The following is a 12,267-nucleotide window of genomic DNA, read 5'->3' as shown; positions in this document are numbered from 1 at the left end:
ACAAAGATTTGGAAAATTAGGATTTCAAATTAGAAAAATTGTAAAAATTGAGAATTAAGATTTTTTTAACGGGACATTCATAAAAATGGATGTCAAAATTAGCATTTTTGTTTGCCACCTCAGAAACTACAATACAACAACCACAATATAGAAATAAGCAATTACCACAATGTAACAACAATCAACAAAAAGCTAAAAATACAACATGAATTAAAGAGAAAAAGGACTACTAAAACTGGAATGCGAGCACGATGAATCTCGAACGCGACAATTAAAGGAATAAAAAACCACAACGACCATAACTGGAAGGTAAGCACGACAGCTAAAGGCGAGCACTAGGTGAAGACGACGGCAACGAGAAAAGGAAGATGATAGAAAGGCAACAACGACGACAGAGTTTCGGTAGACTGGGTGAAATCATAGCTTCAAGCTCATGGAGAGGAAGAATGGCGAAATAGACAGTTGGGAGAGAAAAAAACCGAAAAAGACAAGGACAACAACTGGCTGAGAGAAGATGGGAATGGTGGCGGTGGAACTAGTAGAGTAGAGAGTTGGAAAATTAGGATTTCTTTAACGAGATTCATAAAATGAATGCCACATTAGCATTTTTGTTTGCCACCTCATCCAATTCCGTTAACAGAATACGTCTCTCTTTGTGGATGGATATTTTTGACATGTTTTTTATATTATTAAGGGTATTTTTGTCATTAATAAAAGTGGAAGTTATGTATGTCAGCGCCAAAATATTTTTGGGAGTAATTACCCAAATAAGCGCCTGAAGATTTCAAAAGCGGACATTTAAGTTTCCAAAAAAAATTAATACATACATCAATTTCCAATGTTTGTCTCCGTCAGCCAAATCAGTCCTTCACATGATTTCTCCGTTTGAGGCCGTTGAAAAATTCTGAGATAACATGTTTAGTATTCAACGTGTTTGGTAACGTGTACATATATCTCTGATAGGAAAATTGGTCCTCATCCTTGTCCACAACATGACGTTGTTTTGGGTATAGAGCAAAACGTAACGTTGAAGTGGGAGAGTAACAGTCATGTTTCTTCCACCCTCATGGAATTGGTCCTTTCCTTGAAGCCCTTCTTCTCCACTATCCTCCATTGCCGCCACACCTGCCTCCTTTGCATCTTCTCGTAGGACCCATCCATTGCTTCTTCCTTTCTCTTCAACCCAAAGAACCACGCATGGTGTCCTCTTCCACCAATGACCTGCAACCCTTAGCTTTGTGGTATTTACAACTTCATCATAGTCCCTCTCGGCCACCACCTCTACGTTGTCGGCGGATTCCTCTTTGACATGCCTCTTTCCCTATCAACCTCCCTTCCCCTTCTCCGCGACTTCATGTGGCGTCCACTCCCCCATGTTCTCTTCATTTGACAATTTCGTCTGCGTCGTGGTTCCGTGCTATGGATAGATTCTTATCGTCACGCTCTCTTGAAATTGCGAGGCACTGAAATGTATGTTATTTTGCGGTGTGTGTTTTGCAGTGCAGAGCACAATGCAATATTTATAGAGTCTCCGGTTTTGTATGTATGTTCCTTGGCAGTTACTAAAGATGCTGAATGAACATTCTTTCTGTTTGTTTTTTTTTAGGAAAATTGTCACAATAGAGTAATTTAGGGTTATATAATTGTATTTGTCTTGATTATAAGTATTTATTTTGAGACCACTACAACTAGATTTACTATGTCTTTAACCTTGGCGATTCGATAAAGAAGAGCTTTCTTTGCTTGTCACCATTGCAGCTGAACTAGAGTTTACAATAGAGTTTATGATAAATTAAAGTTTACAAACCTAGCTTCAGAGATAAAGAATTTGAACTATAATTGCAACATAACATTTGGGAGAGACACCAAATCGACAACATATTTCACTATTGTTTAGGGATTATTTTGTCATTCTTGTACATGTGGATACTTAACTGCCATGTATGTAAGTTAATGTGCTAACTCAATAGTTTTTGACTTTCGTTAGTGAGTCACGTCAGAAACTCGACTAATTTGGCTGATGGAAACAAACGGTAAAAATTGATGTATATATTAATTTTTCTTGAAAATTAAAGGACTGATTGGTTTTGATATTTTTATTTTTATTTTCATTTTTGATGAAAAAGAAAATAAGGTATGAAAATATGAATGAATAAATATTTTAAAAATATTTTCAACAAAAAACTTTTTCTAAAAAAATAGAACAAAGTAAAAACGCTATTTCCATGTTTTCAATATTTTTAGTTTTAATTTTTAAAAATATTTTCAACCCAAAACAGGGTATTTTTGGTTTTGGGATTAACGTTCAAATCTCTTTTATTGCTTTCTATACATTTTCGTCAGTGTATTTTGACTATTTTCACGCTAGTTCTTTTTTGCCCTTCTCTACTATCACAGAACGTCAACTCCTCCCTTCTTTATACGGTTCGTTATCAGCATCAGGGTATATTTATATATACATCTCTTGAAAAAGTTTTTTTAATTTTTTAAATTTTATTTGACCCTTTTTGATATTTTATTTTAAACTTAATTTTTGTATCGTTGGTCTATATAGACGAGATAATTAAGAAAAAAATGAAGCTCTAATTAAAATTAAATTTATATTTGTTGAGCTTTTTTATTTTATATAATAGGTATTCTCTCTCAATTAACATATATTTGTTAAATTTCTTTATTTTTAACATTCATTTTTTACAGAAACAAGACTATCTTGTTTAAAAAACAATTTGGTTATAAAAATAATTTTTTAAATCGATAATCAATTATAAAAATTTTGATAATAAAAATTAAAAAAATACAAATATTTATTTATTCATTATTTTATTAATAAATTATTTGTTAAAAATATGTTTACATCAATGAATTTTAATATTAATTAATTGATTCGTTTGGTATAAAACTAATTTTGGTTACGATTTTTTGTTTCAATTGATGTTTTTATTGTTATATAATGTCACAAAAAATATAAAATCCAACTCTATATATATACATGAGATATCAATTTTTTCTAAAATAACATAATAAGATAGTAATTTATTTTATATTAATACCGTATAAAAATTAATTGTTAATTTAATAAAAAAATAAAATAATTAAAATCATACATTTAATAAAAGTATAAAATTTCCGTAATTTGAAAAATATTAAAAATATATTTTAAAAATAAACCAACCAAATATATTTTTATTATTTTTAATACTTAAAAATAATTTTTTTTACAAATAAATCGCATTTTTTAAAATATAAAAAATTAAAAATAAAAATAATTTTTTAAAAATAGAAATAAAAAACAAAACAGAAAATACTTTCGTAAACCAATATATGAGTATGTAAAAGTAAAATATCCACTTTTAAAACCTATTTCATGTTCCCCTTTAATCTCAAAATAAAAATGGCACGCTAATACACGTCCTTGTTGGGGGGTAGAAAGCATGAGCGAATCAAAAGGATGGGTTCCCTTCCCGCCAGTGGAAGCAGCAGTAGAAGCTTTCAGCAGCGTGTGTTCTCCCTTTTGCAACGATGCAACAGCCTCAACATTCTCCTCCAAATCCACACCCAACTAATCCTCAACTCCCTCTCTTACAAGAACAACTTCATCTTCAAGCTCCTCTCTTTATACGTCTCCTACGGCCACCTCCACCATGCCCACACCCTCTTCTCCACTCTCCACAAACCCACCACCCCCCTCTGGAACCAGATCATCAGGGCCCATGCCCGAACCCCAGCAGCTCCTTTCAAATCTGTGGAGTGCTACAATCGCATGGTGGCTTCTGGGTCGGAGCCTGATGGGTTCACGTACTCGTTCCTTCTGAGCGCGTGCGCACGTGGTGGGTTGGTTTGGGAAGGGGAACAGGTGCATTGCAAGGTTTTGGTCAAAGGGTATTGCTACAATTTGTTTGTGGAGACAAGTTTGGTGAATTTCTATGCGGTGTGCGGTGGTGTTGGGAAAGCACGTTACGTGTTTGATGAAATGAATCAGAGAAGTGTTGCTAGCTGGAACTCTATGCTTGCTGGGTATGTTAGGTGTGGTGATTTTGATGGGGCCAGAAGGGTTTTCGATGAGATGCCTTGTAGGAATGTTGTGTCTTGGACCACCATGGTTGCCGGATGCGCTCGTGGCGGCAAGTGCAAGCAGGCTTTGTCGTTGTTTGGTGAGATGAGTAGGGCGGGTGTGGAATTGGACCAGGTGGCGCTGGTGGCTGCCTTGACAGCATGCGCTGAGTTGGGGGATCTAAAGTTGGGAAGATGGATACATTGGTATGTTGAACAGAGATTTGTTGTGAGGAACAATGAGCAGCCTTCATTGCGTTTGAGCAATGCACTCATTCATATGTATGCCAGTTGTGGAATCATTGATGATGCTTACAGAGTGTTTATGAATATGCCGCGGAAAAGCACTGTGTCTTGGACTAGCATCATCATGGCTTTTGCGAAACAAGGCCTTGGAAAGGAAGCGCTTGATCTTTTTAAGGCTATGCTTAGTGATAGTGTGGGTGTAAATGAAATAAGACCAGATGAAGTAACCTTCATTGGAGTGCTTTGTGCTTGCAGCCATGCTGGGTTTGTAGACGAAGGACGCCAGATTTTTGCATCTATGAAACATACTTGGGGAATCCACCCAAGGATTGAGCACTATGGATGCATGGTTGATCTCTTGAGCCGTGCTGGCTTCTTAGATGAAGCACAGGGACTTATCAAAATCATGCCTTTAAAACCAAATGATGTGCTATGGGGTGCCCTTCTTGGGGGTTGTCGAATACACAAGAACTCAGAACTAGCATCGGGAGTGGCAAACAAGGTAGTAGCCGAGCTCAACGTCAACCAAGCCGCAGGCTATCTTGTCCTCTTGTCAAACATATATGCTTTTGCCAAAAGGTGGCAGGATGTAGTTGCTGTGAGACAAAAAATGATTGAGATGGGTGTTAAAAAGCCTCCGGGCAGAAGTGTTGTGCAAATTAATGGAGTTCTGCATAACTTTATGGCTGGTGACGTGACGCATAAGCATTCGTATTATATCTATGAAACCCTCCATGGGATCACCAAACAAGCCAATTGGGAAGACTATGAACCAGACATAACAGAGGTCTTAGTTGATGCTTAGGGGAAAAACCGCAACTTTTGAGCTAGCTTTATAGTTCTCCTTGATCATGATATCTCTACAGAAGGAAGATGCTCATTTTCTGATTTTCAAAGTGGTTGGTAATTGTTGCTACTTGCTAGTTGCTAGTGATGGTACTACTTTCATACTGTGAGTCGATCCCATCGGTTTGATTAAACACACATTTTGAAGAAAATTTTGCAGGCATCACAGAAACATATACATTTCATGAAGATTGAACACCTGTAACATTCACTTTACTCTTAACGTGTAAACTGAAACAGTTATTGTAAATTTGTAATTGTTCCATTCTTAATAGGTTAGCCATTCTTTCAGCTCAACGTTATTTTCCTTTGTGAGTATGCTTGATGTTGGTTTTGGCGAAACAAAGCCTATATCAGTTCGAAGAGAGGCTTATTGGATTCTCTTTGAGCTCTATCTTCAGGTACTTTTACTTGTGATGTTGATCTTTTGCTGCTGATTTGGAGGTCCATAACTGAACTTCTAGGGACTGGGATAGAAAGTTCGGTTAGAAGGAAACATGATACGAGAAGCATTGTATAAGGTGGTTGGAAAATGATGACATGACAATGATTTGAGTTGTTGATTTATTAAATGGTCAACACTTATAAAAATATGAAATTATAACGTCTATGCAATGATGCCATTCAAATAATTCAAAAATACTATTTGTATACTAAAATTAACCACTAAAATCAGTTACTAATGTATTTGTGTATAAATATGTGATTTAGTTTATTTTTAATTTTATTTTTAATATACATTTATATTTCAACATATATTTTATACCAGTAGCTAATTTTAGTGTACACGTAACAAAATTACAAATTATTATATTATTCTGCAACAAATGCGTTTTGGCACCTGTTTACATATATTTTTCTTTTTAACTATTTTTTAAGAAAAATATTATGTAATCAATTATTACAGAAGTTAACATTTAATGATTATTTATGTTAAAATTTATTAAACGAGGCACCTTCTCCTGTTGGCACAGTACACTGAACTACTTCTCCCCACTGTCCTCCGATTGCTTTAAACGTTACCGGAGACCATACTTGTAGAGGGACTCCTTAACACTCCAGCCACACCCTTCGAGTCTGACATCTCTCCTCCTCCCACCTCCAGATCCTATGGAATAGGTGCAGCAAATTATTGAGGCCGAATGTAAACGCTTCATCAGCATGTTTCACAGTATCAAAAACTAGCAGCACTTTAGACCTCCCGATCTCTCAAACGTCGACAATGTGAGGCAGATTCTTCCTGACCGTATCCTTTAGCGAATGCAGGTCCAGTGGTTGCAAGGTTTTCCCAACTAAACTCCTCACCAACCAATCCATATTCTCTTCCACGATGGCCACATCGATCCTTTTCATACCTCCATTTCCCTGTTTGATTTCCGTTTGGTCAGTCACCGGATGTCCGTCTACGATTGTGTCAGTTCTCACATCTTTCCCCCGATGATAATCCTCTGCTCCACGGACATACTGACCTCTCCGATCCACTTGCACCGGTCTTTCCTTTGTCTGTAATTGCCTTCGAAACTTCGCTTCCCCGACGGTAATCACCTTCCCACGTAATCTCCATTGGTTCATCTCTGCGATAGTCTTTAGGGCGCCACCTTTTGTCGTTTACCGGACAAAGGCAAATAGATAAGTTCGTTCGCTCTTCCGTTTTCGTTATTTTAGTATTATTGTTTTTTAAACGAATTTTTTGTCTTCTTGATATGCAAAACGGATATGATATAATTCTGTCTATTTTTAGTATTATTTTGATTCTTTCTTATGTTTTTAGTGAGTCAATCCTCAATAACTAGTAATTTTAATTCGACAATAGATTACATTCTGACACCAAACCAAACGTACTGATGTGTGGCATACTCTAGTACCAATTTGGATACCTCTCTTTTCTCATTTATTTTTTGAAAAAATATTATGTAATCAATCATACAGAAATTAACATCCAATGATTAATTATATTGAGATTTGTTAATAATTCTAATATTTTATATCATATCTCTTTAGTAATTATGATGATTTATTCTTATATATGGATCAATAATTCTAATATTTTATTTTATATCCTTTTAAAAATTATCACAAATTTTCTTTTATATTTCTATGAATGTTATATATAGTATTTCATTTTATCATTCATGAACTTAAATTTTAGAGCCAAGTATGCTGACGTGGTGCATTTTAAGGTCAGTGTACATGTTGATACTATTTTCGAAAAGTATTATGTATTAAACAATTAGATTTACTAACATTTAATAATTACTTATGTGAGATTTATCAATAATTATAATATTTTATATAATATCTTTTTAATACTTATGCTGATTTTTTTAATATCTCTATGAATATTATATATTTTTTAAATAATTCTTAATTTTTTTATATAATATTTTGAATGTAATATATTTTTTATTTTTGTCTATTAAATTTATCTAAACAATTAAAGAATTATTAGTTAACATTTTTAATGATATATTATTATTTTTTACTACTCAAATCATCATCATCATCATCATCATCATCATCATCATCATTATTATAACATTTAGTAAATACATTTAAAATATGTTTTAAAATATTTTTGTTCATTTTTTCTTAAAGAGGATCAATGTTCTAGGGTTCTACTATTCAGAAAATAAGTGTTGAAACTTGAAAGGTTCTTATCCAAAAAGATTAACCTCACCACTAGTATATACTATATACACGTAAAAGATACCTTAAAAGAACAACAATGTATATCCTAATCCCAAACCATAAACCATAACTATTTAAAGTTTAAACACATTGGAAACCCACACGGCTTAAAGTTAGTTATTGGAAGCAATCAAAATTCAAAGGTTACAACTTACATGAAGCATATTCCAAACTCAGTAATCTCCATCAAGTTTTCCAGTTCATTCATTTCTTTTCATTCAGGTTAGCTAGCTAACTAGGCATTAGAGGCAAGATAAGAGAGTAAGAGACATTAAGCATATTCCAACATTGCACCCAGTCATACAATTTATACCCTCACGTGTGGGTTTCTACTTTCTCAATTACTTGCATGGGCCTCCAACTTTTTTCAAAAAAAAGCCCACTAAAGGAAACCTAACTCATGAAGCAATCTCAAAAAAATATAAATAAATACCACAAGACAAAACGGCAACACCCTCGTCGTTGGTTCACTATATAAACAATCACAATTGGCGCGTTTTGAATGTTCAAGTTTACATCAATCAACTCAATTAAAAATCCATTCTGTTCTTCTCAATTGGATACAGTGATTATCGTTTTCTGTTGAAATGGGTCCGAACGAAGACCGATCCGAAATAGTGTTCTTCGACGTCGAAACCACCGTTCCGACCCGACCCGGTCAGGGTTTTGCGATTCTTGAGTTCGGAGCCATTCTTGTGTGCCCGAGAACGTTGACGGAGCTCCGAAACTACTCCACACTGGTTCGACCCGCCGACCTCTCACTCATTTCGCCCTTGTCGGAGCGCTGCAACGGTATCACCGCTGACGCCGTCGCCGCCGCACCTACCTTCGCCGACATCGCCGACGCGGTTTACGACCTCCTCCATGGTTGGTTTCCTCTGACTCTTTTGCTCCGCTGTCACGAAAGCTCTGCTGCTGTGTTTTCGTTTTCAAATTCAATTTGAATTTTCCAGAAATGGTTTCTTTTTTGAAATTGAGCACCTTCGGTGACAACTCTTGTAGGTTTGAAGTTTTGAGTTATGGCACAGTAATTATATGAAGCCATTTCGTGTCCTTTTTGCATGTTATTAGCTCATTGAGCTTGAATTATGAATAATGCATAGTTCTACTGGTGAATTTGTTATAGATACTCTCATGCTTGCATGCTATTAGCTAGTTCAGCTTGAATTCTAAATAATGCATAATTTTACTGGTGAATTGGTTATAGATACTCTTATGATATGGCTTGAACCATCTCTTTTGAGAGCTTATGTAGTTAGGTTGAAGTGAATTCATGATTTAACCTAAATTTTGGTTTTGAATGATGGTTATGTATGTGTCGCTTGTGCTGAGTTGTGTGTAGGTCGGATTTGGGCGGGTCACAATATCTTAAGATTCGACTGTGCTCGGATCAGAGAGGCATTTGCCGCTATCAATCAGCAAGCACCAGAGCCAAAGGGTGCTATTGACTCTCTGGTTGTGTTAACACAAAAATTTGGAAGAAGGGCTGGTAATATGAAGGTATGATTTCATTAATTTGACATGTGTGGTTCTTTTTCAGTTTCACAATTTCATGTTTGGCCATCAGCTTATAAAAATTCGTTTATTTGCTGCAGATGGCTTCTCTTGCTACATATTTCGGGCTTGGACAGCAAACACATAGGTAGCTAATGAATGTACCTAACGCAAGGAGTTATTTGTCATTCATTCTCTATAGCATCATATAGACAGTTTCTTTTTGCTAATATTTTCTGCAACATATTACCAGGAGCTTAGATGATGTTCGGATGAATCTTGAAGTACTTAAATACTGCTCAACAGTTCTATTCTTGGTAAATTTCTTAATTTTGAAGCTTTTGTTATGATTTATTGCTGGAATTGGAACAACTCTGCAATTGATGTATCGCCTATTGTTATTATTGTTGTTGTTATTTTTTTTTTTTAATTATACATGACAAACCTTAACACTTGGGCTTCCTTTTAAATAATTAAACTGCAGTTTGTGGGAAGAATAATCCAACATTTCTTGCTGTTTCAACTCTATAGTTACATGCATGATTTCTAAACTTTCTCCCTTATTTTACAAATTAACTGAGAAATTTATCATAGAGATAACGATAATCTCTTTGTCTATACAGGAGTCTAGTCTCCCAGATATATTGACTGCAAACAGTTGGATTTCACCCAATGCTATTACCAGAAGTCGTAGTAACGGGAAATCTCCCTTAGATGGAAGCTCAACAAATATGAATAAGGATTTTGTAATGTCATCATCTGCCACTGAAACCAAAGAAGAAAATCATCCAATACTTTCTCTTACAAGGGGCAATGCAAACGGATCTGTCTTAGATACTGCACAGTCCAATATAGATAAACAAGACTCTTTCGACCTACGTACTCTTGGTGATGAAATACAAAAATCCATTCAATCTGATGTTGCCATGGATGAAAAACCCACACAAGAGTCAACTGAGATGTCTTCCTCATCTTTTGTGTCTCCAGCATCCAGCAGCTACGTTGTTCTAGAACCGGATGAAATATGTATTCCTTCTATTGATGCATCTCTTGTTCCATCTCTCTTTGGCAGTCAGAATATAGAATTACAGCACAGTGGTTTCCCCTTTCAGCTTCATTGCACTAGTCTGAAAGTTCGATTTGGAATAAGCACAAAGTTTTACGATAATGCTGGTCGGCCGCGGTTAAATTTTGTAGTTGACGCATCACCGAGTTTATGTAAAGTTCTTGATGCATGTGACAGTGTTGTACAAAAGTTATCCGTGGATTCTGGAAGCAGCTCTGATTGGAGGCCAGTTGTTATTAGAAAAGAAGGCTTCTTCAACTATCCGACTGCCAGATTGCAGTAAGTTCTTGGCCTATATCATAAGCATGCATATTCTTTTTTCTTTTTCTTTCTTTTTTAAGAAAAAGTTTGAACCCCCAGTATTTTAGCTTATCAAAGCCAAATCTGATTTGAGCTGAATTAGCAATGAAAATGATAGCCTTATTTCAGCATGCAAAGTTTTTCTGGAAACTGGCAATTAAATTTTACATGACCACCAAATATTTATTGGGATTTGAAGCAACTAAAGACGATTTTCCATTATTCCGAACTTGTTTCTAGTTATATTTAAATCATAAGAAATTACAGTATATCAATGTGCGCTTTCTATTGTTTGTGTGCTTAACATCATGAAGGTAGGGATGACTTAAAGAATATCATTAACTGAATTGAAGTGAATTCAATTTTTTTCTGCTATTGTGATCCTATTGAGAATTTCACTGATTTTTGCAACACTTACATTGCAGTATACCTACAGCAGTATGTGGAGACGTTGCCTTCTATGCCACTGAGATATATCAGAGAGAATCATCTGGCACTGTGCAAAGACTCCTCTTCAGCAAGTTTGACGCCGAAGAACTGGGTTCGTTGTTCACGCCTGGGACATTTGTGGACGCATTCTTCTCCCTAGATCCGTATGACTATCAGCAGAATGCAGGGATCAAACTAGTTGCCAAAAAGTTGATTATCGATTGCAAGTAAAAGGAATATCCGAAGATGGGATTTTACATTTAATTTTAGGTTAGGTGCTACATTATGGCACTGATTAAAATTTGTTATCAACAGAATTTGCTACAATCAGATTTGTTTATTAAGTATAGAGTACTGATGTTAATTTAGTTCAATTTCATGATTCATAGTTCAACTAATGTTCATACTTTCAAAATTCTTCTGTTTACTCATGGTCATGGGTTCGTCCTCAACTAGTCAACTCAACTCTATCTTCACCTTCTACAATAAACTTGTGGAAAAAAATGTAGATGAGAGATGAAAGTAGCATTATTAATTTCAAGGACCAATAAGAGTCAATATTAAAAGTGAAAAATCAACACTCACTCTTGCGACAGTAATGAAGTAAGTAACAATTGAGAAAGAACCGTGTTCTTTTAAAAAAGGTTAAATATATTTTTTCTCTATAAAATTTTTTAAAAACTTTTTAAAATAACTCAACATCTAATTTATTTTAATTTTGTCTTTAGTATTTTAAATATGTTTTAATTATATTCTTGAGGGATAACACTATTTTCGGAGATATTAATATAGTAATTGTATGCTGATGTGTCATTAACCGTTTAACATGTAGGGTTGTAGTATAATTAAAACATCATGATAAAATTGAAACTATACGATAAAGATAAAATTAAAATAAAGTATAAATGTTAAGGATAAAAATAGTATTTACTATTTTTGTATTTTTTTTTCTAAATAAAAATCATATCAATAACCCCCTTAACATATCACTTTTATTAAGACTCGGTTTAATATCATAATATTTTTTATTTAGAAATAAAAATTATGGTAAATGTGACACATACTTCTTAAAAGATTATCTAAAAATATTTTTTGAAATGTATCATTTTTATCATATAAAAATAATTTAGATACTTTTGAAAATATTT

General features: G+C 34.5%; 2 protein-coding genes across 2 annotated transcripts; both read left to right on the top strand.

The window, feature by feature from the left end:
- Positions 1-3,448: 3,448 nt before the first annotated feature.
- LOC112710093 (pentatricopeptide repeat-containing protein At5g66520) lies at positions 3,449-5,101 on the top strand. Its single transcript, XM_025762195.2, has one exon. The coding sequence runs from the start codon at positions 3,449-3,451 to the stop codon at positions 5,099-5,101; it is 1,653 nt and encodes a 550-aa protein (XP_025617980.1).
- A 3,186-nt stretch (positions 5,102-8,287) lies between these two features.
- On the top strand, positions 8,288-11,534 carry LOC112710084 (protein NEN1). Its single transcript, XM_025762184.3, has 6 exons — positions 8,288-8,697; positions 9,173-9,330; positions 9,426-9,472; positions 9,578-9,641; positions 9,948-10,669; positions 11,116-11,534. Exons 1-6 carry the CDS (start codon positions 8,418-8,420, stop codon positions 11,348-11,350), a joined length of 1,506 nt encoding a protein of 501 aa, XP_025617969.1. The 5' UTR covers positions 8,288-8,417; the 3' UTR covers positions 11,351-11,534.
- The last annotated feature ends 733 nt before the right edge of the window (positions 11,535-12,267 follow it).

The sequence above is a fragment of the Arachis hypogaea genome, chromosome 1, assembly GCF_003086295.3.
Source record: "Arachis hypogaea cultivar Tifrunner chromosome 1, arahy.Tifrunner.gnm2.J5K5, whole genome shotgun sequence".
NCBI classification, from domain to species: domain Eukaryota; kingdom Viridiplantae; phylum Streptophyta; class Magnoliopsida; order Fabales; family Fabaceae; genus Arachis; species Arachis hypogaea.
This window is presented reverse-complemented; position numbering and strand designations above follow the sequence as displayed.